This window comes from Xiphophorus couchianus, chromosome 22, assembly GCF_001444195.1.
Source record: "Xiphophorus couchianus chromosome 22, X_couchianus-1.0, whole genome shotgun sequence".
In the NCBI taxonomy this organism is placed as follows: Eukaryota; Metazoa; Chordata; class Actinopteri; order Cyprinodontiformes; family Poeciliidae; genus Xiphophorus; species Xiphophorus couchianus.
The window spans coordinates 8,852,343-8,879,828 of NC_040249.1; the positions used below are offsets into that span (position 1 = coordinate 8,852,343).

A 27,486-nucleotide genomic window follows, 5' to 3' on the forward strand; every position below is an offset into this window, starting at 1 on the left:
GAGAAATATGTGTGTGTGGTTCAAGGGGGTCGTGAAGGTGCAGATCCCGTCACTTCCCCCACCACGAACACCTGTTGGAGACACCAAATCCCCTCTTTTGTCTTCACAGCCCCCACACTCGGGGTTTACCATGACAACGCTCATTCATATCATGGCTGAAGGCTGATTATGCAGCTTCACGTGGGTAATTATCACCAAACGGAATGAATGAGTTGTTTTCTGATGGGTGGGGGGAGAGTTTAGTGCATTTTAAGAAGGGAGGATTGTTGAGAAAAGCTTTATTTTAAATGGGAAATGTAATTTTGTCTAGCCAAAAAAATTCTAATTAAATATTTTTCTTTTCTGCATGTTAGTGGATTTTGGATTTAAAAAATGAGTTGCATGTCTTCTTAAAAAATTATAAGACGTGAGAACAACGTACGGAAGAAATGTTTTATTCAGCTAGAAGGCAGTATTAAAAAGGCCAACACTGAAATAAGGCAATACAAAGAGCAACGTAAACAAAAGGGGAAACACAAGCACACACTAGCAATACAAATGTAAACGCAAAAAAATTATGGAGCTTAATCAAAGTAAGTAAAACTACATTGTGATTCAGGGAGTGTTAAAATATCGATATTAGATTGTTCTGTCACGTTTTTAAAGAGTCATTTCCATTTGGCTCAGCATAACAAAGGAACTGCACAAAAACAAAACTATTTACAAAAAAGTTCACTCCCTTTGGGTTCAAACTAATCATTCACATTATTGACTGGGTTAAAAATGTACAATCCTCCATTGTACTTCATGGAAAACTCCAAAAGTGAGCAAGAAAAGCTTTATAGCCCGACACCTTTACTGACAAGTTTAACAAACAAAACCAAGTCCTCAAATCCACTTGCTGCAATTCACACTTGGCACTTACATAATTGTCATCCCATAATAAAAAAAGTAGCTATTAGTAAAAGTCAAATTCATAAACAGTCGCTTAATCAGTTTTCTCTATTAGTCACAGTTCGATTCCTCATCCAAATACCATAAAAGCAGCAAACGTCTGAACACGTGTAGGAAACAACATGGATTGATACCGTCCCATTTATCACAGCATGTTTTAGTGTGTGAGTATATAAAGGCTATCAAATCATTTACTACCAAACACTATACTGTTATAGATGTCATATAGACCCACATATATTATTACATGTAAATATAACTATGATTAGATTCAAAGCTCAAATAGAAATCATACTGTTTATAAGGCTAAACATCGTTATAACTTTAAACTTTTCAGCCACTCTTAAAACTACTTCTATTACTGTTAACTAACGTGTTTTAGAAAATCCTAGATTGTCGAATACATTCAACAACTTGTGCAATAATAAGAAAAACACAACCGTTTAAGGATTCCACCTTGATGTTTCATTGTATGAACTACTTTATGATACAGATGACAGCCCATTATAAATATGGGTAAGAAGTACAGGAATGTCGTTTTGCATTCACTCTTGATCTGATTTTTTCCATTTGAAGCTCTCAGTGGTTAGTCACAAATTAAAAAAAATATTGAAAGAACTTGGAAAGATTGCTGTGAATAAGGGGAAACATACAGAAGGCTCTCCTATCAGACCGTTTCTCTTATTTGACTTCCCTTCAACACAACGAAAATAAGGCTTTCATTTCATGCTTTTCCCCTCATGTAAAAACTCAAGCTTCTGTCTTTTCCTTCTCCTCCTTCTTTTTCTTACTCTTTTTTAGGAATGAGGGAGTGCGGAACTTGTTTTTCTTTTTCTTGGGGGACTTGGTCTGGCTCTCTGGGGTCTGGGCCTCCTCCGTCTTCTCCCTCGTTGTTATGGAGATTTCCACAGTTTCTGAAGTGCTCACGCTCAGCTTGGATACCTCGATGCTCAGATCCTCCTCCAGCTCAGACAAGTGGTCCTTACCATTGGGTATTGAATCTGTCGACACATAAGACTGAGTCAGAGACGAGCTGCAGAAAGCTCCTTCAGAAGAGACATTTAATCACGAGCTAAACCATCAATTTGTTATACTGTGACTTACAAAGGGATTCCTACTCCTTGGACTTCATCACATTTTAAAGTAAAGAAAGAAAGAAAGAAAGATAGATAGATAGATAGATAGATAGATAGATAGATTACATATTGTGGGATCAGAGTAAGCGGCGGGGGGAGGGGTTCTGATTTGTGCTTATTAGGACTTTTCCTTTTTTTTTTTTTTTTACCCCTCCAGGGGGTCTTTTGTGGGCTCTAGTGTCCCTTATATGACAGTGAGCTGACAGGAAACGGGGAAGGAGAGGGGGGAAGACATGCGGCAAATATCGTCGGGTCCGGGAGTCGAACCCACGACGGCCACATCGAGGACTCAAGGCCTCCAAATATGGGTCGCGCTAACCACTACGCCACCACGGCACGCCCAGGACTTTTCCATTTTACTTCAAAGCTACGTTCTACTTTCAATCACATATGATCCTATTATGTTGAAGTGTGAAAATATCCAAGGAGTATGAATCATTTTGAAGGCAACTGATTTTCTGGTTACCTTGTTTAGCCGGTGTCATTATCGGAGAAAGTGACAGGGAGATAGTAGACCCATCGAATGTGGTCATCTCATCAGCATCAGTTGCATCTTCATCCTCTACAAAAGACATGAAATCATAAAAAAATCCATCCAACGGTCCATCCTTTCCTTCGTCTGATACTTGCTCAGATGCTGTTAGCATCAACAACACACAAACCAAAATGACACAAGAAGCTTATTAAACAAGCTGCCTAGATCTGATAAAGTTGACATGTTTCAGAAATGACACGTTATTAAGGAAAATAAAGGTGACACAGTTGTGAACACATTCTTCTCCTGCACGCACATTTCATTCCTGCCTGCAGTAACAACCGAGACATGAAGGGTTAGACAAGATTGAAGTCTTTGCTGCTCATCCCTCATCGTCCTGTGAGCTGACTGAACAGCGCTGAGCACAGGCTGACAGCTGGGTGTCCCAACGCTTGTTTGGAGGAAACTTCAAGGTTCTGCTCATCTTGCCTTAACATTTCCTCAGGCAGAAATGATCCAACTCTGGGATGGACTAATGAACTGCCTGGAAAACAATCTAATAACCTAACTGCTATATACAGCATGTATTACAATGTATTACAATATCATCTCAATATACTATAATATTAATTAAGAAATAATGTATTTAGTGATTCAGTTTGTTATGTAGATTTCTGCTCATTTTGATAGTTAGCGCTTTCTGCTAATAAAAACTCATAATTTAGGTCCTAAGAAAAAAAAAAGGTTATATTACTTAAACCCAATAAAAATAGTTATATTACAGAAATATATTATAGCTGGGTCACACAGAGACAGTGACACCCTCCAGTGAAACTTGTGTTTTATTGGCAGTAGCGGCGGTGAACCGATCAGCCCCGATTTCCTACATTTTGGGCGGTTGAGTATCGGCCGATATTTACATATAAAACCAATCTTATCTACCTTCAGAAAGATCTGAAAATCAGACAGTGTTCCCTTTTGCTCTGCCAGGGGTTAGACACAATCTGATCACTGTAATGACAGTACTACTACTACTACTAATAATAATAATAATAATAACAGTAATAATAATAATAACAACAGCAACAACAACAATAATACCTTCTTGGCCTTGCTGCTTTCTTTCTACCAGGCTCTTATATTCTTCCAGCTCCTTCTCGGTGAGATCATGGAAGGGGTTGGGAGGAAGAGTGCGGGTCAGCGCCTCATCTTCAATGATGAAAGCCTGGAGGAAAGAGAAGTCAAATTTTATTACCGTAATTTCTGGACTTATAAGCTGCTACTTTTTTTTCACATACTGTGAACAGCTGTGATGTGGTTAATATGAGACTTGTCACCAACAGGTTTCTGGACTGATGAAGGGGTGATTAAGACGACGGGACAAGCGAAAAGTGAATTTGTCTCAAGATGAAATCGAAATGGAAAGCGAGGTTGAGGATGTGTGGGAGAGGCTGTTCAATTCCGACACAGAAGAAGACGACTTCAGTGGTTTCGTGAAGGAGGAATATGAAGAGAATAATCAATGATTTTTTTCTGGTAGGCTACTGTATTTTTGATTTAAGCCAACATGTTACAGCTACTGTTTGGAAAAAGCATTTAAGTTATATATTTGTGCCACTGGTACGTATTTTGTTAAAAGTTACACATTTCTCACAAAGCAGACATCAAAATCCAATGCAGTGAAATCTGGTGTGGTTTGGATTTCATAAAATTGTACACATAATAGTTTTGGTCAACCAGTAGCAGTAGACAAAAGGCTAATAAATACATTGTTATTATCTTAGAATGCTAATAACAGTTAGCCTGGTCACTGTGCACAACTATTGTGTGAAGAGCTCGGAAAAAGGCAAAGACTCAGTAATTTCACCTTATTTCGAGGTTTATCCATTTCTTACTCCAGTTTTACTTATAGGACTTTAGAGATTAATTAATTTTACGAGACAAGACTGTAAACAATACTGGGTTCATGAAATGAGATGACACTAGCAATGATTTTGGGGAAACACTCCCCATTTTTTCATATATGCAAACCAAGTAAATCTTCCATGCATCAGAAACTGTATTTCAAGGAATATACGATCAGTGCAGAATACTTTAGTCCACGTTTAGATTGATGTTGAGATTTAAACGCTTATCTTAATTTAAGGTTCTCCTTAAGAGAACCTTAGATTAAGGTTAAGCTAAAGATGTCTTAAAGCCTTTATTTAAAGGCTGAAAGACACCACTGCGTAAAGAAAAAGGATGTCTTTAAGCACATACCTTCACATCGATGGCTCATGACAATAGCTAATAATAGCAAACACTCATTTGACCAGAAAAAGTCATGTCAATAGCAGATGAATAACGCTCAGAGAGACAGACAACACTTTAACTAAAAAGAATGTGGTCGTTTATTTTCTCAATATTATTAATGGAGACTTTCAAACATTTAAAATTTTATCTTTAGCAAAAAAATGCGAAAAATGAATGGATGAATCATCCTCACTACTAAATATTTGTTTCCTGTTTTAAGCAAAATGAAAGGAATATTGTATTCTAATGAACTATGTTGGATAGAACTACATGTTTCCATAAAGTTATGTTCAACATGCATAAGGAAAGGTCAAAAACTAGTAAACTGCAGTTACAGGTACTGAACTCTTAACATCACATGTGCATATACTCACTGGTCCTGGTTTGGTGTCCACTACAATGCCTGCCAGTAATTGAGATTTTGGTCCTGGAGTCATCTGATCACCCCTGTGTTGTTCCTTTATCTGAAAAAAAAAAACATATTTAAAAAAAATATGTGTATACAAACATTTTTGACAGGATTTTAGAACAATACACCACCGGTAAAAACAAAGGTTTTACGTTAGAGAGCAGGAACTTAAAGCTGTGTACTAAGTGGATTCGTCAACTCAACAAAGATCCTTTTAGATACTTGGGATAAATATGTTTTATGTCATACAGATGTTTGTAATATTTAAAAGTTAAGAAAAATATCTGTTAATATTCATGTTTTATTCAGCTCACAAACTATGGATCAAATGTAGGATACCTAGTTAATATAATAATCCAAAACAAAGGATATTTTGAATTACTTTCTAAGTGCTATAGGCACCAAAATGCATTCTAGTTAATATGAAGTATTGCAGTCATACTGAGTGAATTTGTGTTAGTTACTTCTTGTGAAGTTCAAAATAAAAAGCTCTCCAGACTCTATTCACTCAAGAAGTGAGATTCTGTAACCAAACTTCCCTTTTCCTAGCGATAGAATCGGCTGACATTTCTCTTTTTCTCTCTCGTTTTATTTGGGATAGAGAAGTCTTAGAGAACCACTATGAGTCTTAAGTCATTGTTTGGCTTGTCTTCTTTCCAATGCTACTCTAATGAGGCAGTTTGTTGATTTAGCTGAAAAACCTGGTCTGCCAAAATCAGGATTAGAGACTGATGAATTATTGTGTTTGAAAATCGACCATGTGGATTATGTGTTAGTTTGAGCTAATCTGTTTTATATGAACAGTTCACTGTTCAGAACAGCAATTATATCAGAATGTCAAAGGAAAACAAATGTACCGCATATTAATTTTTGTATGTTTGCATTCTTTTCAATGTGTTAGGATGCTTCTTTTATTTATCTTTTTACTTCCTATGTTCACATAAAAATGTATATGATTTATAGATTTTTTTTAAGTCTAAAAAGTTATTCTTATAAAAGTAAATAGACATCACATATATTCATATTAGTGTTAAAATACAATTCATAGTTAGGTGTTTTTATTTGCTGGTATTGAAATTTTTCATTTTGTTTATAATTTAATTAAAAAAAATTATGTTTAAATAAAAAGTAAAGAACCCACCCCTGCTTTATTTAGTTGCTTGTCCAAGTATCTGTACAAAAGCTTAAACATTTTTTGACTAGTTGTTTGCTTACTGTTTACGCTAAACAATGAAAATAACTACATATTGTGTTTAGTAGTCAGATTACCTGATATTGATGATCAGTAATTGTTTAAATAACATGTCAGGTTGTTATTTTGAAAGTGATATCCTGAAACTGAGACAGAAATTTCGTTGTGCAGTGAAAACTGACCCGGTTCCTCTTATCCAACACCTCTGTGGGATTTGTGTTAAGTGGGACAAACTGGTTAGGGTCCTCAATTTTTATCGGGGTCCCCACGCTGTTGCCTGGCTGTGACGACTTCATCCACTGAAAATAATTCAAAGCAGATTCATTAGAAAAATTAAAGTAACAACCACATCTAACGCATGCTTTCTTCCAAAAAAACCACAAGAGGGCAGGCTTACATAAAAAGAAAATGTACTGAGCACAGTTTGTTTCTGCAGCCAGAAGCAGAGGCCATCACTGTGAATGACTCAATTTCTTATGACGGGTGGAGCTTTTAAAATCAGCATACCATGATTTTGGTCCTGGGGCTGACATCCCCGCTGGGTGACTGTTCAGGAACGTTGACCTTCAGGTAGCTGTGAGGCGAGGTGAGCCACCTGGTTCTCTCCCTCTGCTGTTTCTGTGCCATGAACTTAAAGGGGCTGCACAGACCTGGGTCACTATCGTCCGACGGCACCGCCGAAACCGTGGCGGGGATTTCCACGTCGTTCTTGGAACGGGGCTTCTCCCGGACGATGGGGTTCCGATAAGAGTAGCCTGTTCTGTATCCCTATCAGGTGGCGTGCAGAGGGGACAACAAATGACTAAATTGTGATGTGAAAATGGAACAATTTACATTACCCAGGCATGAGAGCTGCACTCAAAAATATTTTAAATGCAAACAATCCACAGGCCCCAAAACATCCATTTCCATTTAGCTTTTAAATATTTAAACAGACCAAAACATAAACAAACATTTTTTATAGATTTGCCAAGTCTATGAACGAGAAGAGCAAACCTTTTTCAGTTTGTTAACACATCAAAAGCAGAGTATTAATTAAAATGTTTAGATTGAGTTTGTTTGTGCACCATCCCTACAAAAAAAGGAACATATACTAATCAAAATCCTGATATTGATTATTAAAAAGGGCATTACAAAATGCCAATTTTCGTACATGTAACTGAAACAGTAAAACAGTGAAAGAAGTTGTTCTGAAAAAGGAAATAGTAATAATTCCAATCATAGCGCCCGTTTCTGGGGTTTGCAAGCATCATCAGAGATTACTGAGCTCACAATGAATTCTAATCTGTATCAAGATAAATTTATCTTTTAGTAATTATAAATTTAGTGACAACTGCCCATCCTTAGTGTGTTCATTCGGAGTATGAGAGAGCAAGACAAACAGCAGATAATAGAAAGGCAGAATGGAATAAAATGAGAATTTCACTTCTGTCTGTAATGGAACAGGCTAGATTTGGAAAAGTTGCCAGCATTTTGAAAGTATCACATTTAAAGTAACAATCTACATTCTGTCTACAGAATACACACAAAGACTCCTAATGCTAACCATGCTAATCACTAACATAAGGTCACTAAAGGCTGTCTAAGCCATCAAGTATGTTATCCATGATAATAATTAGGGATAGCAGTTGATGGCTTCAACGTCGTTCTTTGTACTTCTTAATATTTGGTTTTTAAAAACCAGAGATCATAAATCCCATCTGAAATTCTGACCCGTCTCAGTTTCTTTTCTTAGTTCAGAAAACTAATGCACTCAGCCTAATTTGTTATTCTTTCTGCAAGGGCCTATTGCTTATGATTCATTTCCCACACAACTAGCCCACTTCCCCTTCTGGTTTAAAAGGTCAGACCACCAGTTAGGCTTAATGAACTTGTATTTTCACGTGGTAGCCCCTAAAAGCCTTTGAAGAAATGCCAAATATAAACTAGTTGAAATACAGCTCTTCCAATAAGCAATTGTGTGGTCTGTGGTTCTCCTAGCTGCCCACAGCGTTCCTTCCCGTCTGAAAAGCTGTGATCAAGTGGACGGGCGGGTAATGACTCCACAGAGTTAACGCAGCTGCAGCAGCTGTTAGCGAGAAGTCCACTCAGATTTACAGCCTGACATCTCGTCTGTCCACAGAGCGAGCCGGATGCTTTTTATTATCAGAGCGGGTGCAATGACAGCAGCAGCAATCAGCCCACAGAAATCCTTAGAGAGGTAAAAAAAAAATTTTTTAAAACCGCTGGAAACGACTCACTGCTCTCAACGACTTAAAAATACAAACACGCTCCATGAGGGGAATGGGAATACAATCACATAACAATATGATTAATTTACACAAAATATTACATTAACAAACACATGTAGTCTTTTCATTGTGTTCTCTAATCAGGCGCTTCCTCTGGGAAGGTGAGGTGAGGGTTCACTCACCAGGTTGTCCAGCATCCTCATGAGGGACTCGAACTTGGCCTCGCCCACCTTCCACTTGACCTCGTTGTTAATGACGACCCCGGCGGCAGCCACTCCCTGGGTGCGGGGCTTAAACTTGTCCCTGTCCAGAAGGACAAGGTCGTCCACGGTGCCCGAACACCTCAGAGAATTCACCTAAACAAAGGCGTCAAATATGTGTTTGCAGAGTGTTAAAAGCTAAATTATCACTGCGTGAAGTTATAATTTTCCTCATGTGTACAATAAAACGCACTTCAAAAACAGCACCATGAAAGCAACTTGGAGATACTATTATTCTACTGTATATAAAGGAAGGACGGAAGAACACATGAAGGGAAGAAATGTACAGCACAAGGAAGGAGTAAGAAGTAAGAAGGAATTAAAGAAGGAAATGAAAAAAATAACAAACATCAAGAAGAAAGAACAGACAAAAGGAAATTATACATGACATAAGAAGGAGAGAGAAAGAAAAAAGGAGTGAAAAAAGTAGGAACAAAAGGACAGGAGAGAGAAAAGGAAGAACACAAGAAAGAAAAAAAAGAACAGGAGGACGTAAGGCACAACACAAGAAAGGCTAGACAAAAGGAAAAGAAGCCAGGAAGTAAGATCACAAAAAAATGTAGGCAGGAAACAAAGAGACCAAAGAGATGAAGAGAGTTAAGAAAAAGAAAATGGAATAAAGTCTGCAAATGCTATATTTTTTCCATCCTCTTCTTTTCTTTTCTATATCTATCCAAATCTGGAGAACACAGAGGTCTAATTCTACACATTTTCAGACTTCCTAGACTGTGTAGGCGCCCTGACTGCAAATTTGTGACCAGAACACACAAAAAAAAAATCCAACCCAAGAACAGCCTCATCCAGTTCATATTTGACTTAGATTTGCTTGGAAATCCTGCATGCCAGACATCATCTGCTGCGCGTCTATTTTAGGCGCTGGCTTTATCTCATCCTTCTGACTCATTAATCAACATATGATTAACAATAACTCGGCTACCTTAGGCGGTGGCAAGTGTGAGTACAGGGACACGCGGGTTGAAATGAGCCGAATGGTGCAGCACAGGGAAACCAATGAAGAGTATCATTTGCGTACCTGGATTTCACAGGCTTGCTGTGAATGGTACACGTAATGAAAAGCTTCTTCCACTGTTTCTCCCAAGGCGAGCAGCCCGTGGTTTCTCAGAAGCATCACCTGAAAAACACATCACAGGATCATGGTATGTGATCTAGTTTTTCTGTCTGAATTAAAAAAACAAAACCAAAACAAAACAAAGAAAAACAGGATAAGCTTTGATAATTTGAAGCTGGTGAGCAAAATTGCTCAATATTCTACCCGGGCTAGAATAAATCTATTAGTTCCGAAAGAAAACGAAACTTGAGCTCTGTTCTCAGCTGTGAAGTTTTAGTAAAACCACTAAGTTTCTATGGACTGCTTTGCAGATGCATGTTGTGCCTTCAGAGGGTGGGAAGCCTTATGCACTGGCAGCAAAATCTGCAAGGTCGCTGTTTCAGGGGTTGGCAGCAACTACAAACACTGAAAGAGTAAACACCAACCATAAAATGTTTTCATAAAACAATATGCACGAAGTTATCTGAACACTTCATTCCATAATTCATGAAAAATACTTAAAACACAAAGAGAAATAAGCTAACACTAAATGGTTTACGGAAATGGGTATGAAATAGCATCGTATAGGTGTAACATGCAATGGAAGGACATAATACTCAGCTATGAGAGCAAACTTTTATATTTCATCATGTTTCAAAATAGGTTGTGTTCTCCTCTTAATTACTTTAAATCTCTAATGATGTGTTTGGCACGACTAAGATGTTGTGCATAGTTCCTATACACAATGGTTCACAATGTAGCATATAATGCTTTTTTCTAACTAGTAAGCATCAAAACAAAACTGTACATGTTTTAGGTCAGCAAGGATTACTGGCAATATTCATATTTGCTGCATTTTAGAAGTACTCTCGTAGGTTTTATACCATGACTCCATGTGTTTTTGTATGTATTTTTAAACATTAAAATTTATTGCTCAAGCCCTCTTTCAGTCCAATAACCAGCCATATACTATGCTCTTTAAAAAAGAAATTTATAGTGGAACATCTCTGAAAAGATTTGAGACTATCTTTTTAGAAACTATGCATACACTATAATAATTAAGCCGTGCCTAGTGGCACGTATGGCTATGATTAAGCCGGTTCAACAAAACATTCATAGACTCCCTTGTGTGTGAAACATTATGATATAATAAGCCTGCCTCATGTTAATGTGAGCAAGCTGTTAATGAGGTGCTTCAGTTTGGCGGTACCTTGGCAGTCGGGCCCAGCGCTTTCTGAAACTCCACCTTCTCCTCTTTATTATCCAGGCAGCCATGGTAACCGAAGCAGCTCACGTCTCCCAGCAGCAAAGCCTCCTGGGAAATGGGCAGGATTCCACATTTCATCGAGGACACCTGTTAGCGTGGGATGAAAACAAGCGAGACTGTGATGCACGAGCGTCTTCAACAGAAGCACTGTTTTTTTTTTCTTTTCTTTTTTTGCTTTTGGGCACAAATAAAAACAGAGTTTTATAGCGATGCTTGCAGTGTGCTCTGCAATTTACGGCGAGGCTTCAAAAGAGATGGTAAAAATACATTACAGGGGCTCTGTACCTGAACCAACCAGGCATGTGACAGGCTGCTTTTCACTTGATCATGTTTTTCAGCTGTAAAGCAGCAGCTTTTATGTAGAGATAAAAAACAAAAACTCAATTAAAATATGACCGGGGCATACTTACAGCAGCTGTAGCTGAGGTGTGTATATGGATGATGCATTTCACATCGGGGCGCATCGAGTAAATGGCAGCATGAGGAGCGAATCCAAAATGGTCAGGGCCCAGGTCAGTGGAACCCTGGTCCACAACGTCACCCACTATGTTCACTTTTACCTACATGTGATGCAAAAGAAAAACAAACTACAGTTAAAAGATCAATATTAGCTGAGAGACTAATACTTTCTAAGTAGCACTAGTCAATACTGCTATGAAAGTAATAGCAGTATTGAAACATTAAAAAAAAACAGCAAAAAAAAAAACAAGCCCATACATAATATCAAATCTGTGACAAACATCTTTCCTAATCAGGTGTTTATTCACCTGCTAGATGGTGATTTATTGTTCAAGGTGATGAATTTTCTGACAAGAGTTTTGCATGTAAGACAAATAGTTCAAGCTGGAGAAAGAATTTCAATTATTGAAGTCACTGATTGATGCCAGTGCCTATGTTTCTCTTTTGTATTTTAATTTCTTTAGAATGGACCTTTATTCAGCAGTAGTTGAACAGGAAATTGGGAGGAAAGAGAAGGGAATGACATGCAGCAGATTGCCCAAGACTAGGAATTGAACCCAAGATAACTGTGTTGAGGTCTACAGCTGCTGCAGATGTTGCGCACGCTGTACCTTCTGCGCCATGCGGCACACCCAGGTGAAATTTATTTAAATGCCTTATTTAATTTTTCCCTTAAGAGGAAAAATCAATATGTGTTTTGTTTGAATGTGACTAAAAGTCTTTTGAATTGTGTTAGGACAGGGACTTTTTTCTATTTGGTGAATCATCCAAATCTAAGACTTTTGCACACCTGGTGGTGGATACATAAGCTTAATATTTATAGCAATGTATTCGTTTAAGAATTGATTTTCTTCCTGTAATAGTAATGATTTCTGATTAAGTTCTCTGTTTTAGTACTTTCATGAATTGTTCTTTTTTTTACCTTTTCTACTCAGGTTTTTATGTTAAATTGCACTTATTTTGTTAAGTTTGTTATACTATCTTGAATCCGTTATTGTAAATAAAGACTAACAGAAAGATCACACAGTTCCTTTTAGTTTTGGTAAAACCTGTTTTTTTTTCTTACAACAAACAAACCAGATATAATAAGTTTGGGCTTCTACAGGGTCCAGAGTATTACATTATAATTACAATTATCATCTAATAATATGTACAGATGTAATTCTAATCTTAATTTAACACCCTGGACCTTGAAGAAGTCCAAACTTGTTAAATCAGCTTTTTTTGTTTGGTATATATAAAAAAAAACACAGGGCTTTTCAAATGAAAAAATGATAAATGGACTGAAGTTATGTAGTGCCTTGCTAATCATTTTGACCACTCAAAGAACTTCATACTACAGTCACCCTCACACACACATTTACATCGATATGCAGTTCGGTAGGTAACCGGGGTTGAGTGCCCTGCCCAGGGGCACCTCAACACGTGGCAGGAGGAAGCTGAAATCGAACTTACAACCTTCTGATCACAAGACGATCACTTTATCCACAAAGCCACAGTCGCCCTAAAATAAAAAGAGCCACTACATGATCCTTTTGTTAATCTTTTTTAAAATATGGATTTAAACACAGTACAACAAGCTACATTTCACTATGAAAAAGTGCAATTTAACATAAAAAGTGAATAGAAAAGGTACAGTAAAGGACAAACCATAAAAATACAAGAACAGTGAGAAAATAAACAAAACCATTCATTTTAATTCTTAAATTAATACAATGCTATAAATATTAAGATATATGTTGTTGTGCCATCAACCACTAGAAAAGCGAAGGGAAATGGGCTATTTTTTAGAGCAATTATTTTGGTTTCTTGAACTCTTTTGGGGGCAATTTACATTAACCAATTGATCTAACCTACATGTTTAAGGTGATGTGAGGGATAACTGGAGCACCCGGAGAAAACCCACGCAAGCACAGGGAGAACATGCAAACTCCACACAGCAAAGATCTGACACATCCTCTCTGTGAAGTTGCAGTGCTAACCACTACATCATTGTGCTGCCCAGTTTTTTTCCCATTTCAAATTCATCTTAGCATTTGGATGTTTTTTTGAATTGGGTTAGGAAGGGATCTGTAAATCCTTGGCAAATCCTCCTATATGTATGTATATATATATTTAAATGAATAGACCTTAGCAAAATAAAACAAGATAGAAAGTTATGTTGTTTTCAAGAACAGCCAGCATATCTCTTCAGAAATAGAGCCTTTTGGCTTCATCTGATTTCTTCTAAAACGCCTCACTGATACTAAAAATAGTGAACTTTAAGTCTTCTTCCACAGTAACACCTTCTTGCAGTGGCTTCTTCCACAATGATGAATGTTGTGGTTAGAGTGATGTGATGCCTCTTAAAAGTGGTGCTTTCTGTGATAGAAAGTCAAGCAAAAGCCAGTCTGATTTTACCTGCCAGCTGATTTTTCTGCACCTCTAAACGCTACAGAAACTAAAATATAAAATGTAATTTAAATGATTTTGGAAAAACGTCTAATACATCATACTTATATGAGAACACAGAAAGTGAAAAAAACTGCATGCCAACAACAACAAAGTTAGATTGTTGTCTCGATATTCCTAATTAAAAACAATCATCCAGTTTTCGCACTGAATGAATTCATAGCAAATGTTGATGTTTCAGTGAATTTGGGCAAAAGATGGAAAACAAGATCAGCAGCTGAAAGCATTGTAACACCGGTACTAACAATATTCAGTTAGTGACATCTTGCTCGGGTGTTGTTCTTACCAAATTTGCTGCTGTCACCTCAGTGAATGACAGGCCTCGTGGACTGATGAGAACATGGTCCTGCTCTTTGCTGACACGCACCTGAGATACAGAGAGATTTATAAGCTCTCTCCTCGGCCAACAATAACCAGCTGCAAAGCTGCATATCAACACTTCCAACCATGTGAAAGAAGATTCACTCTGGCCAACATATAAAAGCCGATTTGCATTGATGACAGTGAAGTATAACTCTATACAAAGACAGAAATGTGACTTGGCTTCTCAAAGCCGTTTCTACTTCAAGATCTCAGATATCTACACCATTTATCATTTATGCTTTCTGAAATTAAAGAGGGATTCCCTCTATAGATTGTTAAAGAGGTCACAATGACAGAAATGCAAACCACTGCATAAATAAGCAGCCATCCACCGAAGCGTGACAGTGAAGTTGTGCTCACAGTGATGTAGGAGCTTGTAAAACGAGCCCAGCTGAAGAGATCAACAAGCCTGTAGAGGGTGGCCAGTTTGCAGCGGCTCTGCTTCTCTCCTTTGGCAAAGGACGGAGACTCTATGCTGTACAGGTCGTTTACTGGAGGCACCATCCCAAAGCCTGCAGCGAGACATAACAGCTTCAGTGCATTGTTCCGATTCAATGATGCGAATCAGAGTTTACATCTGCGTTTCCGACACAATGTCACGTGTCAAAAACCCCAAACTTCAGGGTGAAATAGTTTGCCAGTGGAACTTGTACTTTTTCATCAATATTAAGGAATTAGTGATTTAAGACAAGCTCCTTTATCTTACTGAAAAGTTACTTGTTGTAATGTTAGTTTTCAAGTCCATATTTTTCACATTTTCTTTGGATGGATGGATGGATGGATGGATGGATAGATGGGTGGGTGGGTGGGTGGATGGATGGATGGATGGATGGATGCAAATAAGGTCTGGTAAAATAAATTCTTCTTCATGGTCTATATTAGTTTATACACTCAATTTAACAAAACAAAGCAAATCTTCCTTTTCCATTCTTGGCCAGATGGCATAGAAACCATGTAACTGAGTTCCAGTTGCAGGGTTTGCTTTTATTGTATATGCAGCTTCCTACAAACAGGAAACTGGAGTCTCCATGGCTGAATGCAACTCCAAGGCTAAAAAAGGTCTCACAATTCCCAATGTGAAACCGAAGGATATTTTTGGCCTTTACCTCCATATAAGGACATATAATGATACAGAACTCGGCCTTCTTTTACAGCCACTCTGGCTTTTTGAAAGAAAGGTTTGCATAAGCAGTTTCACAGCCACTTCCTTCATGGCATGATCCAAATGTTTATAACTTCTCCATGACCTCCCCAAAAACTCCCCTGAGGCAAACCGTCACACTAACATAATTACCACTGCAAACTGCTATAATTCTTTACCAAGAGTGGTCATGAGAAACGCACACAATGAAGGACGTTGTCAACAACTTTGTGCCTCTTCTGCAGTTTCAGGGTTGTCGAGCGTCACAAGAGTCTGAGAATTTACCCTCCAACAATGAGGTTAATCAGGGTGCAGAACACGCTTGTACACATGTAGCGCGCTTAGATTCATCTGGGCTCACAGGGACGAGGACAGACTCTTTTGCAAACACAGCCACTCACTGATGGGTGAAGTCAAAGGGCCAGCTCCTCCCACGGTGCTGGCCATGACCAGGTCAGCAATTTGCCTGAGAGCCAGAAGACCAGAGGGGTTGTTGCCCTTCGTCAGCTGGTCCTGAATCAGGCCCTCCAGCTCATCTTTGAACACCTGTAAACAAGGCAGGAGAAGGAGGAAAAACACTGTTGTAAATCTCGCGTCACCCTGACAACTGGGACAAACACAACCTTGACCTCATTCCGGCGTCTCCGGAGGATGTGTCCGGGGAACGCGGCTCTCCTTATTACCACTGTACACAAATCACCAAAGGCTTATTAAAAGGCTCTTTGTGAGGCTGTGAAAAGGGGGCTTCATTAAAAGCAAAGAGGGTACGAAGAGGGGTGTACATTAAACCCGACTATCAATTTTTGCATCAAGAACTTGCCAGTGAGTCCTGAAACAGAAATATTTTTTTTTTCTTTTTTTTCTGTGGGCTACAGCTGAGCTCTGGTATTCTGCTCCATCCATCCACAGTTCCCATGGTGACGAGTTACACTTGTTATGCCTGTTATGCAATGAAAGAGGAGTGTGTGCTCGTCTTATTTCTATGCACTTCATTGGCAATTTGTGCATTACACCTCCTGGTGCTTTAGACGGTGCTGCTTTTAGCTGTACAGAAAAAATGCTTTCTGAAGCAGTTTGGGAAGACTTTCTGAATTTCATCAAAATACAGAGAGAAATTCAAGAGAGAAAAATTGGGTCTCATCAGAATATATCACTGTCGGCATGATATTCATGCATTGCATGCCGATTATATAATTGGTTTGCTGGTCTTGATGTCTATACATGATAGAGGTAACTCTACATACTGAAAGTCACACAGAGTGGCCGAAGTATTGTAATGACAGATTAGGCAGACAGCAGTCAGGAGATGTGGTTTTACCACAACGTCAAGTTAAAACAGCAAATGGTACACTTTTGAATGTATTCACCATTTCCACCCAAACTGGCACGCACCTCGCAAAGAATCAAGCGCACCCATCCCTTTCACTTCTCAAGCTCAGCAGGCAAATCTATAAGGTAACTTGGCACAGCTGTGCTTACAATGATCTCTCTTCAAAGAGCCTCAACTGAAAGCTTCCTCAATGACACCGCTGGTAGGAATGGACATTATTCACAGTTTACATCATTCAAATTGCATTCAGAAGATCAAAATAGATTTGTTTGATGCAATGTTTTTCATGTGTTTGGAAACAAATTAATTGCACTATTTGGAATATAGTTTATTTATTTATTCACTGTCAACTTACAAGTAAATTATTAAATCATTACTTGAGAAACTAGTTAATTAGTTGAAGTTAAAATTAACTGGTTGTGATCTGTACTGAATATTTTTCCTGTCTGTTTGTAGGTTTTCAACCTACTCTTTGACCTACTCATGTGAACACGTTTGCTCATATGCTGTCGATGAGATTCATCTGAAGACAAGAAAAAGAAAGGATAAATAAAAGATGTCGCTGAGATGAGTTGTTCCTGTGTCTCTTTGGAGGAAGCAAGCTTTTTCAAGTTTGTGCAAAAGCTGAGGTGGCTTAAGAGAGCAAAACACTTGACACACAGTAACATGATCATTGCAGTATTTAACAATTAATGATGAATGAACAAACATAAGTAATGTAGATAAAGGTTAAGATTTTGAAGACAATAATCCAACAAGTAGAAACTAAGTAGGTATGAGGTTATGACAAAATTATAATATTGAAAAAGAATGCCATAATGTTACTGTATTTATGCAAAAGGTTTAGATAAAAATGTATAAAATTACATAAACATTTAATTTAAAACAGAAAAGCTAAAAGTACTAATGCTGTTGCTAAAATACTTTAGCATATTGATTGTTGTAGATAGTATCTCATCCCTGTAGGCAACATGATTTTCCATATGGTATGCCTGAAATGTGATAGGACAAGTGAAAAATTAAAACATCATTTTATGTAAAATATTTATGCAATATTATTGTGATAACACATTAGCATAAAGCAAAATTAACACCTAATAGAAAGATCTAAATTTAAAAATACATAACTTTTCAAGGTATATCACTTACAAGATGCGTCCCTTTTTAATGTCTATTAATTTCCTTCTAAGAAACAGCAGAGTCTTGCTACCCAGAGGCTTATGCAGTTTTCATGCCACAATTTCATACTTTTCCTGATTTACATTTCTAGAGTCTTCCTTCTTCTTCAACCTGTTTTTAATGTTTAAATACAAACTTAACTGTGAGTTTATGGCAACTCTACAGTGATTGATTAAGGGATGCAAGGAGAGACAAAGGAATGATGGACATATAAACATCAAAAGTCACTTTTTGACACTTTTCCATAAATGGAAAAAAAAAATCTAAATCCAAATATTACCGTTTTCCCCATTGTACGGAAAACCCTGCAGGACAAGCTGAAATTAACCAGTTAGCCAGCATATTAAATCTGGTACAATCTGCCCTTGGCTACTTAACAGGTATCCTGCTAGCTATAGTTCAAAGTGCTGCATTAAAAAGAATGATGGGTGGCACTCCTCTCATTTTAGGCCAAGACTACTAATGATTTTAGCAACCACAAAGACCTTAAAGGAGTCAAATTTAGCTTTCTGCTGAACAAGTGTATTAGCATTTTTTCTTTTTTTTTAAGTTAGCTGACCAGCAGATTTCAGCAACATGTGGAGGAAGTTAGGAGATGCTGCATCTTCCTTCTCTCTATAAAACTCAATTCTGGTTGTTCCAGAACCTTCTTTCATGTTTTACAGTGTAGCTGTATCATAAGTTAAACCTTTTTGGCAGCATTTCACAGAAAAAGAACATGCTATTTACTGTATAACATTTGTAAATGCAGAAGGTTTTTTAAACATGGAAAAAGAAAGCATCTCACTGCCTCTCTGGCTCTAACACCACCGCTCATTACTCATACACAGTGAAAGCTTCTGTGTAGGAGGAAAGCAGTCTCATGCAGCTCTACTCTACGTACTGGACTCTGCAGGATCTGGGTGACCCTCTTCTTCTGCTCCATCATGTTGAAGTCCTGCCTCAGATCCGGCGACAGGGTCCGGTTGCGCTGCGACTCTGGGTCGCTGTCGCCCACGCCGTCCAAGTGCTGCTCCTTGGAGTCACTGCCGGACAGGGGCAGGGTCAGGGCCCCGGCCGCTCGCCTCACTTCAACCAGACTCATGTCTTGTCCTCCTCCTCCTCTGTGATCTCCTTTTCTCTGAAAAACACGAAGATCGACTCACCTCAACTTCAGATTCAGATTGAGGCTGTCAAGGCAACTGGTGTTATTTTTGCTGGGAAAGAAGCTGTTCTGGCTGCAGTGGTGACTCATGTAATTACAGTCGTATAGACAAAAGAGACCAGAACATTGTTTTGTGACTGAGGCAGATTTGTGCAAAGCTGTATTAGTCAGAGATGCTTTGAACATGATGGAAGGGAACTCTTTCGACTATAATTCCACAACAAGACCAATGATGCAGATAGATCCAAGAACTCTTTCACCCCCAAATGGCTTAAAAAGGCTTAAAAACGCAACCCCCCACTCAGGGAAACTGTAAAGAATGGTGCAGGGTAAACAAAGGTAAGGGCCTGTTGTAAACGAGCTCATATTGAAAGCAGTTTGCACCTGGATGTGGGGCTACCGGGGATAGAAGACTGCATTTACATTAGGCCTGCTTAAAAGTTACTACAACAAAGCAGACCATGCAGACAACTTTAAAGCATTTAAACCAAAAAGCAACACAGAAGATGATGCACATAAAAGTGAAACTGGAATTAAAGAAAACAAGACAAATGGTGAACTCTTTAAATTAATAATTACCTCTAAAAAAAGTCCTCCCAACTCCTCCCGGACGGCGTGATGTCGACTTTCTCCAACACAGACTGGGATCAAGCGGAACAGCGCGGCTGTTATGGTCGATTCGGATTCATTGTGTTGGGGTGGACGGGGGAAAAAAAGTAAAAAACCTGCGAGGCGCAACTTGTGCCGCTGCTGCTTTACAGTATCCAGACGGAGCGGGACTGCCCGCTGCGATCCTCTCAGTGCTCAGCCGAGGAGTGAGGAAGAAGAGCGGCAGCGTGGAGGAGGATGTGGGTGTGTTTGTGTGGGAAAAAGGAAAAGTGACCATGTGACTCCACTTATCCACCCACCACCGGGGCCCCGCGAGCGGGACAAAAGAGGCGCTTATTGTGGACGGGATTTTACAACTGCGCGCTGAAGCTGAAGATGTCTGAATTTTCAGCAGAGATTTCTGTTTTTTTTGCCACATGGATCCTAAAATTCACGCAACCCCTTAAGCAGCTTGTTGCGTGAATTACAAATAAATAAATAAATAAAAATAAAGTTTGTTTCCTTTATGTGTCTGTGAATTATCTCCTCCTTTAAGACAACTGTCTGTTTGTGGCTCTAATGTATCAAAACAGATCATGTTTCCCTCCTAAACGTTTCCATATTGTAAGAACTTAAAACTCGAGTGTCTCCAACAAATTGTGTCTAACATAGTTCTACCATTTTAATAAAAGTAACTTCACGTGTAGATTTAATAATAATAATACAGAGGTTGTAACGCCACTAAAGCGTTTCAGTAAGCTTTGCTGCAAAAGCTTTTACATGCATGCCTTTCTCTAAATATCTTTATGTTCCTCCACTGTGAACATAAATAAAGGTTAGGTTGAAGTGATTGCAGCTGTGCCTACAGTTTGCTGCAGGAGCATCAATAGCCCTTGACTTTTTTTTTACATATATTTTAGTGGGATTCAGCAAACTTTAAAAGTAAAAATATGCTTTGACTTCTATTAAACCAAATATGCCTCGCTGTTCTATGAGGTCTTCAGATGTTTGTTAGTGTTGTGGATAAAAATGGTTCTTTGTCTTTCCTCTGCCTCTTTTATCTGTCCACGTGCTTACATAACCATAACATTTAAGACAGTCACACATAAATAAAAGCTGATTAAGGCAGACCAACACCCCCTTAGAGCAGGTGCAGAACGAGGAGCAGATAAAAGCAGAACTTGAGCAACAATCTTTGCTTCACTTTGGTGTCACCCCTAAGGTGAGCTAAGTGGAGCTCAGGCTGGACAGTGAATGTCACTTTGTATGACTTGCATGGCTTGTAACATTTGATCATTTTTGGCATTAAAGCCAGTTTTGCACTTAACCAAATCTGATTATTTGTCAAATAATGACAATGAGGGGTTTTGGTCGGGTACTGGAACTGGTAAAGGGACGGTGGGTGGTGCACAGAGGGAAAAATGGGTGAACTACAAGATTAGAGAAAGTTAGTGAAGACCAGGAAACCACCAAAAAAAAAAGACAGGTCATAAATAAATGATGTAGAAGCTTGTAGAAGGCTTCGTTTATCCCAAATTTTGATAATCTCAAACTGTGCTGTTTTAGCCATGAAAATGAGAAGAATGGCACAACAGCAAGGCGGAGCCGCCCAACTAAACTGCAAGAAGCAGAGGAGCAGGCAAAAGCAACAGACAAAAAAAAAAAAGAAATCATGGTTACTCTGGTGGAGCTGCAGAGATCCACAGCTCAGGTAAGGGAATGTGTTGATATGAGATGACTAGGAAATGTACACAACAGCAGATATTGAAGAGTGGCAAAAAGAAAACATTTAATAAATCTTGTTCCCGGTTCACTAAGCCATGCTGTTAAGATAAGAAACTCATTGAGAGAGGTGCTCCAGTCGAATGAGACTTAACTGGAACTTTTTGACCTAAATTCAAAATATGCTGGGTAGAAAACTAACTGTGCTGGGAAAATAGATAGAGCTACACAGGTGGCAATACTGTAGGAAAACCTGGAGGGTATAAATGTGCACAAAACATTGTGACAAAATAAAAAAGACATTATTGTCCGTCTACTTTACTATTATTTTTTTCACACAAAAATTCTCACAAAATACATTGAAGTATATGGTTTCAACATGATAATTATAAGAAAAAACATGAACATATTTGCTATATATCGGCTCTTCTTTGTTTTATGTAAAAACTGCATTGTCAGTTTCAGCAGTATTCATGTGTCCCATATTAACTGAAATCTATTCTGGAATGTTTTTTTTTTTTTTCTTACACTGCCCACATATTCCTACAAAGTTATTACACCTTTAGTCAAACACAATCAGGCACTTACACCTTTATCTTTACTTGTGGTGCAATACAGAGGAGGACTGGATCGCTGACTGACAGGAAAATTTCAGGAAACACAGCAGAGTCAGAGAGGCGGAGCAGAAATGTGATCTAATGGTTAATGTAATGAAAAACAGAACTTTCCCCCTCTGGAGCAACGTGACCCTTCAACCCACCCCACTGCCCCGCCACCAAAAAAAAAAAACAGCCCCTGAGCCTGGCAGAGTTCCCAATGAAACCACATGTAAGCTTAGACTCCTGCACACAACAGCCTCCCATCGTCCAGCCCCCACATTCCTTCGGACCACTTGAACTTTTCAGAGAAGGGAGTTTTATCTGGAAACTACTGACCAAATGTCGGTTAGCATAAGCCGGCACTTTGTTCACACAGATGGCCATCAGGATGCCTACGATTGAAAGCTAATGTTTTTATTTTTTGATGGAGAGATTTTTGTGATTTATTAAAAGAGGCAGGCACGTTGGAGCCACCAACAAATAACTCAGAAGGTGGGAAAAGGTCAAATTCAGATCCTTACGTTAAAGAAGAATTTAATGTAAAACTGAATAAAAAAAGGATCAAACAAAAGATTAAAATGTAGATTCTCACCTGACTACAAAAGTATCCAATAACCAGCAGCTTGTTAGAATTCAATCAAGCCGAGTAAAACCACATTAAATTCAGAAAAATGAACTCAAGACACTGAAAATGAAAGACAAGAACAAGTTTGCCATGATCGAAGGTTTATAGAAAATCTGAAAGTTGTCAGCTTGTCATGCTTGACAAGGAGCTTCTGTGAAAATCCAGAGGGACCTCAGCTCAGAGACTGAGAGTCAGAGTGTTGTCATGGCTGAATCTTTCAGAAGGATGTCTGTAAGAGCACAACGCACTAAAAAAGTGGGAAGCTTGAGTCCACCTTTGACCCACCCAGGAGTTTGTTTTTATCTCTGCTGGTTTGTGGAGGCTTGTGCAGAATTTGGTTTCTTTGACTGAACACACAGAAAAGAATTGCAATAATTGAGGCTTTTTACAAAAGGATTTGTTATACAGCATCATGCGTCTTGTCATACCGATTTAATTGTTAGATAAATGAACATTAGTTTCTAAAATTGTTACCAAAAATTCTATTTGATACTGATTTAGAAATGAAATGTATCACTTTATGCATCAAATAATTCACGCACAGATATTACTAAATATTAAAAGTATTCATTCAATTCTTTAAATTGTATTTGTCAAAATATTTTATGAATAAGCGGCAGTCCCTTGACTATTTATGTAAAACTCCGGAAAGTTTTAAGGAATTATTATTTTGGTTCTTTGATCACGTTTTCTGCTATTTATCCCAGGAGAGCATGAATAGCGATTGGGTAAAATTTAAAACTGAAACAGAGTCCACATCTCCAGTAAGCAATTATTTCTCAATAGCTTAGGGTCCAGACCCTCTGTATGAAATGAAATGCAAAAAGGTGCATTCTTTCTTTAGTTTGTGTCTTTGGTGCTGAAAGCCAATGGGTTCAGGTGGCTAAGAGCCTTTGGATCCTTGCCTCCTTGTCCTTTTCTCTTGCAATTTAAGGATGATGTCATAATCAAAACTCTTGAGAGACAAATTATTGATATAGTTTCCTCAATATTGAATAGCTGAACATACATTCATAACTGTCTTGTAGTAAAAATGAGACTATTGGTGTTTATGTCTGTTTCATATGATGTTACCTTACATGATGAAACATGGGGGAATAAACAGAGATATCTGTGTCTTTCCTCTGCAGTTAAGAGAACAGGCATCCATGTTCACATTTTCACCCTGTCTAGGAAGAATGTACTATGCAACTTAACTAATAATATTTTAAGCACTGGAATAGGCTGTTGTTTGCTGAACATCAATTAAAATTATCATTAAGTTGGGTCCTTGGTATCTGGTTTGCATTTTAATATTATCAATTGTTTGATAATTAATCTAGATTGGTGTAGAAATAAGTCATTTTGGCCTAAACGGTTCAAGGAAACACAAGTAAAGATCTTGAAGCATAAGCAGTATATCAATATCACTGCTAATGCTGCCTAATTGAACTTTTCCGCTGTAATTAGAGCCTGTGGAAAAGGGAGTGTGTATTTTCTTAATAACAAAAGACATTCTGTCTTCTTGAATGGTGAGATCACAACTGTTTCTGAATTACAGAAAAACATTAAATATTGACCACGGTTTTCTCAACCCTTCCCTGATATCCACTTCTGCTAGGAACCTTTTTGTCAGCGCAATCACTCTTATCGCTGAGAGCAAGCTAAATGATACTGGCTGCTGTTCGGGTTTTGACAGTATGGTGATCTGGGACTCTTCAAGTTTTGATTTCACAGCCAAGATTTTTTGATAAAACTTTAGCCTTGAGAATTCTAACGCTCAAAAGGAGAACGGATGGCTTTAGATTAAGTTTGACGTAACTTTAAACATTTCAAGTCAGTTAATTTATTATCATATTTTATATAGAGCAATAGCATAACTCTGTGTTATGCACAGAGTATGCCCTTATAGAAGTAAAATGTACTACATGTTTAACAGTATTGAAGGTGGATATATTTTAGAGCTATAAAACCCATAAATTTAAAAATACAAAACATAATCTTTGTTTTTTAAAGCAGATAAGTAATTTAAAACCACTTTTTGACAACAAACAAGCCTTTGCAGCCAAAATTATCTTCTGCCCTATCTAAATGACCATTTGAATCTGGAGTGTGTGACTGACTGTCTTGCATATGATACTTACTGTTTTCTTGATTAAGAAGGACCATTTTGTTAATTTTTAAAAAATGTATTTCAAATGCATGCAACCACCTGTTGGCAGGAGAGAAAAGGGATGTTGCAAGACACTTTCAAACAAATGTGCTGGGAATCTGGGTGTTCGGTGGAAGTAAACACAGATGAAGACTTTGCTATCACTACTTTTGTCAGGAGTGGACAATGTGTGATGCACTGATGCTGAGTTCTTCATTCTGAATGCAACATTATCACGGATCGGGGAACCTTTGAGTGAGCAACAAGAAATCAGAAAATCAGAAACTGACACGAAGGTCAAACTTTATGACTTAAAGAAGGAAAAACAATGTACTGCGCAGTACTTTGTGTTTCTGCAAAAAAAACAGTGTTATTGTCTGGATATATTTAGATTGCAAACTCCAGCGTTAGTTGAAAATGGCTGGGCTACACCCCTCTGTACTGGTAAGGTAGGGGGAGGGTGGAGGGGTACCACAGAGAGTCCACTTTGAACTTGAAATAATTCACATTGTTACAGTTGGAACGGTTCCCTTTGCAGCAACTGCGTCAACTTACACATGCTCGTAATTACAGTCAGACACACACACACAAACTCATGCAGAGTGCAGCTGTGTGGTAAAAGGCAGACTTGTTTACAAAAGTGGAGGAGCTGGCTGGAGTCCCCACTGTGGTTGTCTTTGGATGGCCTCCAGTGGTTAGTATGTGGTTCAGTTCAAATTGGGTGGAGGTGGTGTGGCTGTAGCAGATCTCACGCAGGCTTTTAAGGCCAAACTGATTGAAACAAGGTAGTTTTCACTTTGGTATGTCTTAAAAGTCTCTTTTATATTTAAACTACATGCTGACATTTAATAAAATATCTACCATTTGACCAGAGTAATGAATGAATGCAGGTTTGAAAGAATTTAGCAAGCTACTAAAGTTAGCTTAACCTGAGCTAAAATTCATAGCACGCAAAATATGTAAAGAGATATGAACTGTCCAAAGAGTAATCGATCACCTGGGTGGGTCATGACCTGCCTATTTGATTTTATGGGAACCTATAACTCACATCACCAGACCCTCATATTATGAAACCCTGTGCTCCCCCAGCTCCACATCTAAAGTCAACAAATGCTCACTCAGAGTAATGTTTCTGCTGGCCCACGTTTATTGAAACCAGCTGTTTGCAACCTCTGCAGATGGAGTTGACAGTGCAGCTGCAAACAGTCCATTTAGTAGAGTTCGGCAGCGCCAGAGTGTTATCTAAAAGTCCAGTAAAGTAAGAAGAGACCAACAGGATTCCTGCACGTTTCATGTAAAATTGTTCCATTTTTCCAGACTCCATTTACATGAGCTCTCCGTCTATATTACACCAATTTAAAGTATGAATACAATAGTTTCCTACTAACTTGCGGTTGATGTTTCTACACTGACCAGTCTGAAATATGGAACTTGTGTTGATGGATGGACAGAAAGGTCAACAGATACATGAATGGCTATACAGATAAATGAATGAACAGATATGGATGAATGACAGCACATAACACTTTTTTTAGGCGGTACTTTTAAATTTTGACCAGGTCCAACCAAAGTGCTGAACAATAATGATAGATGGATGGGTGGGTGGATGGATGGTTGAACCGACGAAGTTTTTAAACAGTAGGAATTAATGCATATGTCCTATTTTTTCCTTTTTCATCCAAACCTAGAAAATAATTATTATTTACAATGTGCTAAAAATATATAGGTTGACAGAGTGAATGTCTCTCGTTTCAGTTATCAGCACTTCCTCAACCATCAACCTTCACTTATCACTGGACTTCCTGCATGCGACACTGTAACTTACATACTCTCTGTATTTAAGAGTAAAGAAAAATGAACACACCTTGCAGAGTTGGCTGTTTTCACACTTATCCTGTTGCGAAATTCCTCGGGTTTTATTTCCAAGTCCCACGGTTTCAGGCTCTGTTAGACGACTGTTTACATTATCAGCATGAGAAGGGTCATCTGGTTTCCCAGAAAAAACAGGCAACTGCTGCTTTGCCTCAGATCTCCTGAACTCCCACCGTTCGTCTGTGACGGCGACTGCCTATTCTCATGGGGAGGCAGGAAGACCTGACAGAGGGGGTTTGTGGAGACCTTCAAATGAGACTGGACTGCAATGGGCAAAATGGGTGGATCAAGCGTCCGCCCCTCCTATTTACACATTGTAACAATGAGTAATTTCCTTCAGGTATAGATGTGCTCACTTCATTTTCTACTGATACAAAACTTTAATATTCAAGAATAATCAAGCTTCATTTCTGCTGAAAAATAAATGAAAGGAAACTGCATCTCCATCTTGGCACATTTTTTTTCTCCTCCTTGCTCTGAGTGCCTCATGTTCTAAATTTTGCTCTCGAGGATGGCATTGCACACAGCGAATGCTTGCCTGCGTTCACCTCCTCCCACATAGTCTCTTTACACTGAATGAGTAGGACGAGCAGCTCTCCCTCTCCTCTGCACCACCTGAATACAGAAGACCTTTGAAGA

At 38.4% G+C, this 27,486-nt stretch overlaps 1 protein-coding gene across 3 annotated transcripts; it reads right to left on the reverse strand.

The window, feature by feature from the left end:
* Positions 1 to 418: 418 nt before the first annotated feature.
* Positions 419 to 27,044, reverse strand: LOC114138101 (gamma-adducin-like). Of its 3 annotated transcripts, none has more exons than XM_028007146.1 (15): positions 26,840 to 27,044; positions 19,050 to 19,286; positions 16,059 to 16,203; positions 14,877 to 15,028; positions 14,440 to 14,520; positions 11,654 to 11,803; positions 11,187 to 11,330; positions 9,962 to 10,060; positions 8,851 to 9,024; positions 6,945 to 7,205; positions 6,620 to 6,736; positions 5,211 to 5,300; positions 3,646 to 3,769; positions 2,536 to 2,631; positions 1,684 to 1,934 (listed from the first exon to the last, which is right to left on the reverse strand). In XM_028007146.1, exons 2-15 carry the CDS (start codon positions 19,248 to 19,250, stop codon positions 1,684 to 1,686), a joined length of 2,085 nt encoding a protein of 694 aa, XP_027862947.1. In that variant the 5' UTR covers positions 19,251 to 19,286; positions 26,840 to 27,044. The 3 variants fall into 3 exon arrangements, with proteins under 3 accessions (XP_027862948.1, XP_027862947.1, XP_027862946.1); XM_028007145.1 differs by lacking the exon at positions 26,840 to 27,044 and adding an exon at positions 19,890 to 20,163; XM_028007147.1 differs by lacking the exon at positions 26,840 to 27,044 and having other exon boundaries at positions 419 to 1,934; positions 19,050 to 19,250.
* Between the last annotated feature and the right edge of the window lie 442 nt (positions 27,045 to 27,486).

Excerpts from the sequence above, each read along its gene's own strand:
- LOC114138101 (XM_028007147.1), bottom strand. The coding sequence starts at position 19,250 with ATGAGTCTGGTTGAAGTGAGGCGAGCGGCCGGGGCCCTGACCCTGCCC. Across the intron at positions 16,204-19,049 it reads CCCAGATCCTGCAGAGTCCA|GTGTTCAAAGATGAGCTGGA; the intron begins GTACGTAGAGTA and ends CCTTGTTTACAG. Across the intron at positions 6,737-6,944 it reads GCCCCAGGACCAAAATCATG|TGGATGAAGTCGTCACAGCC; the intron begins GTATGCTGATTT and ends AATTATTTTCAG.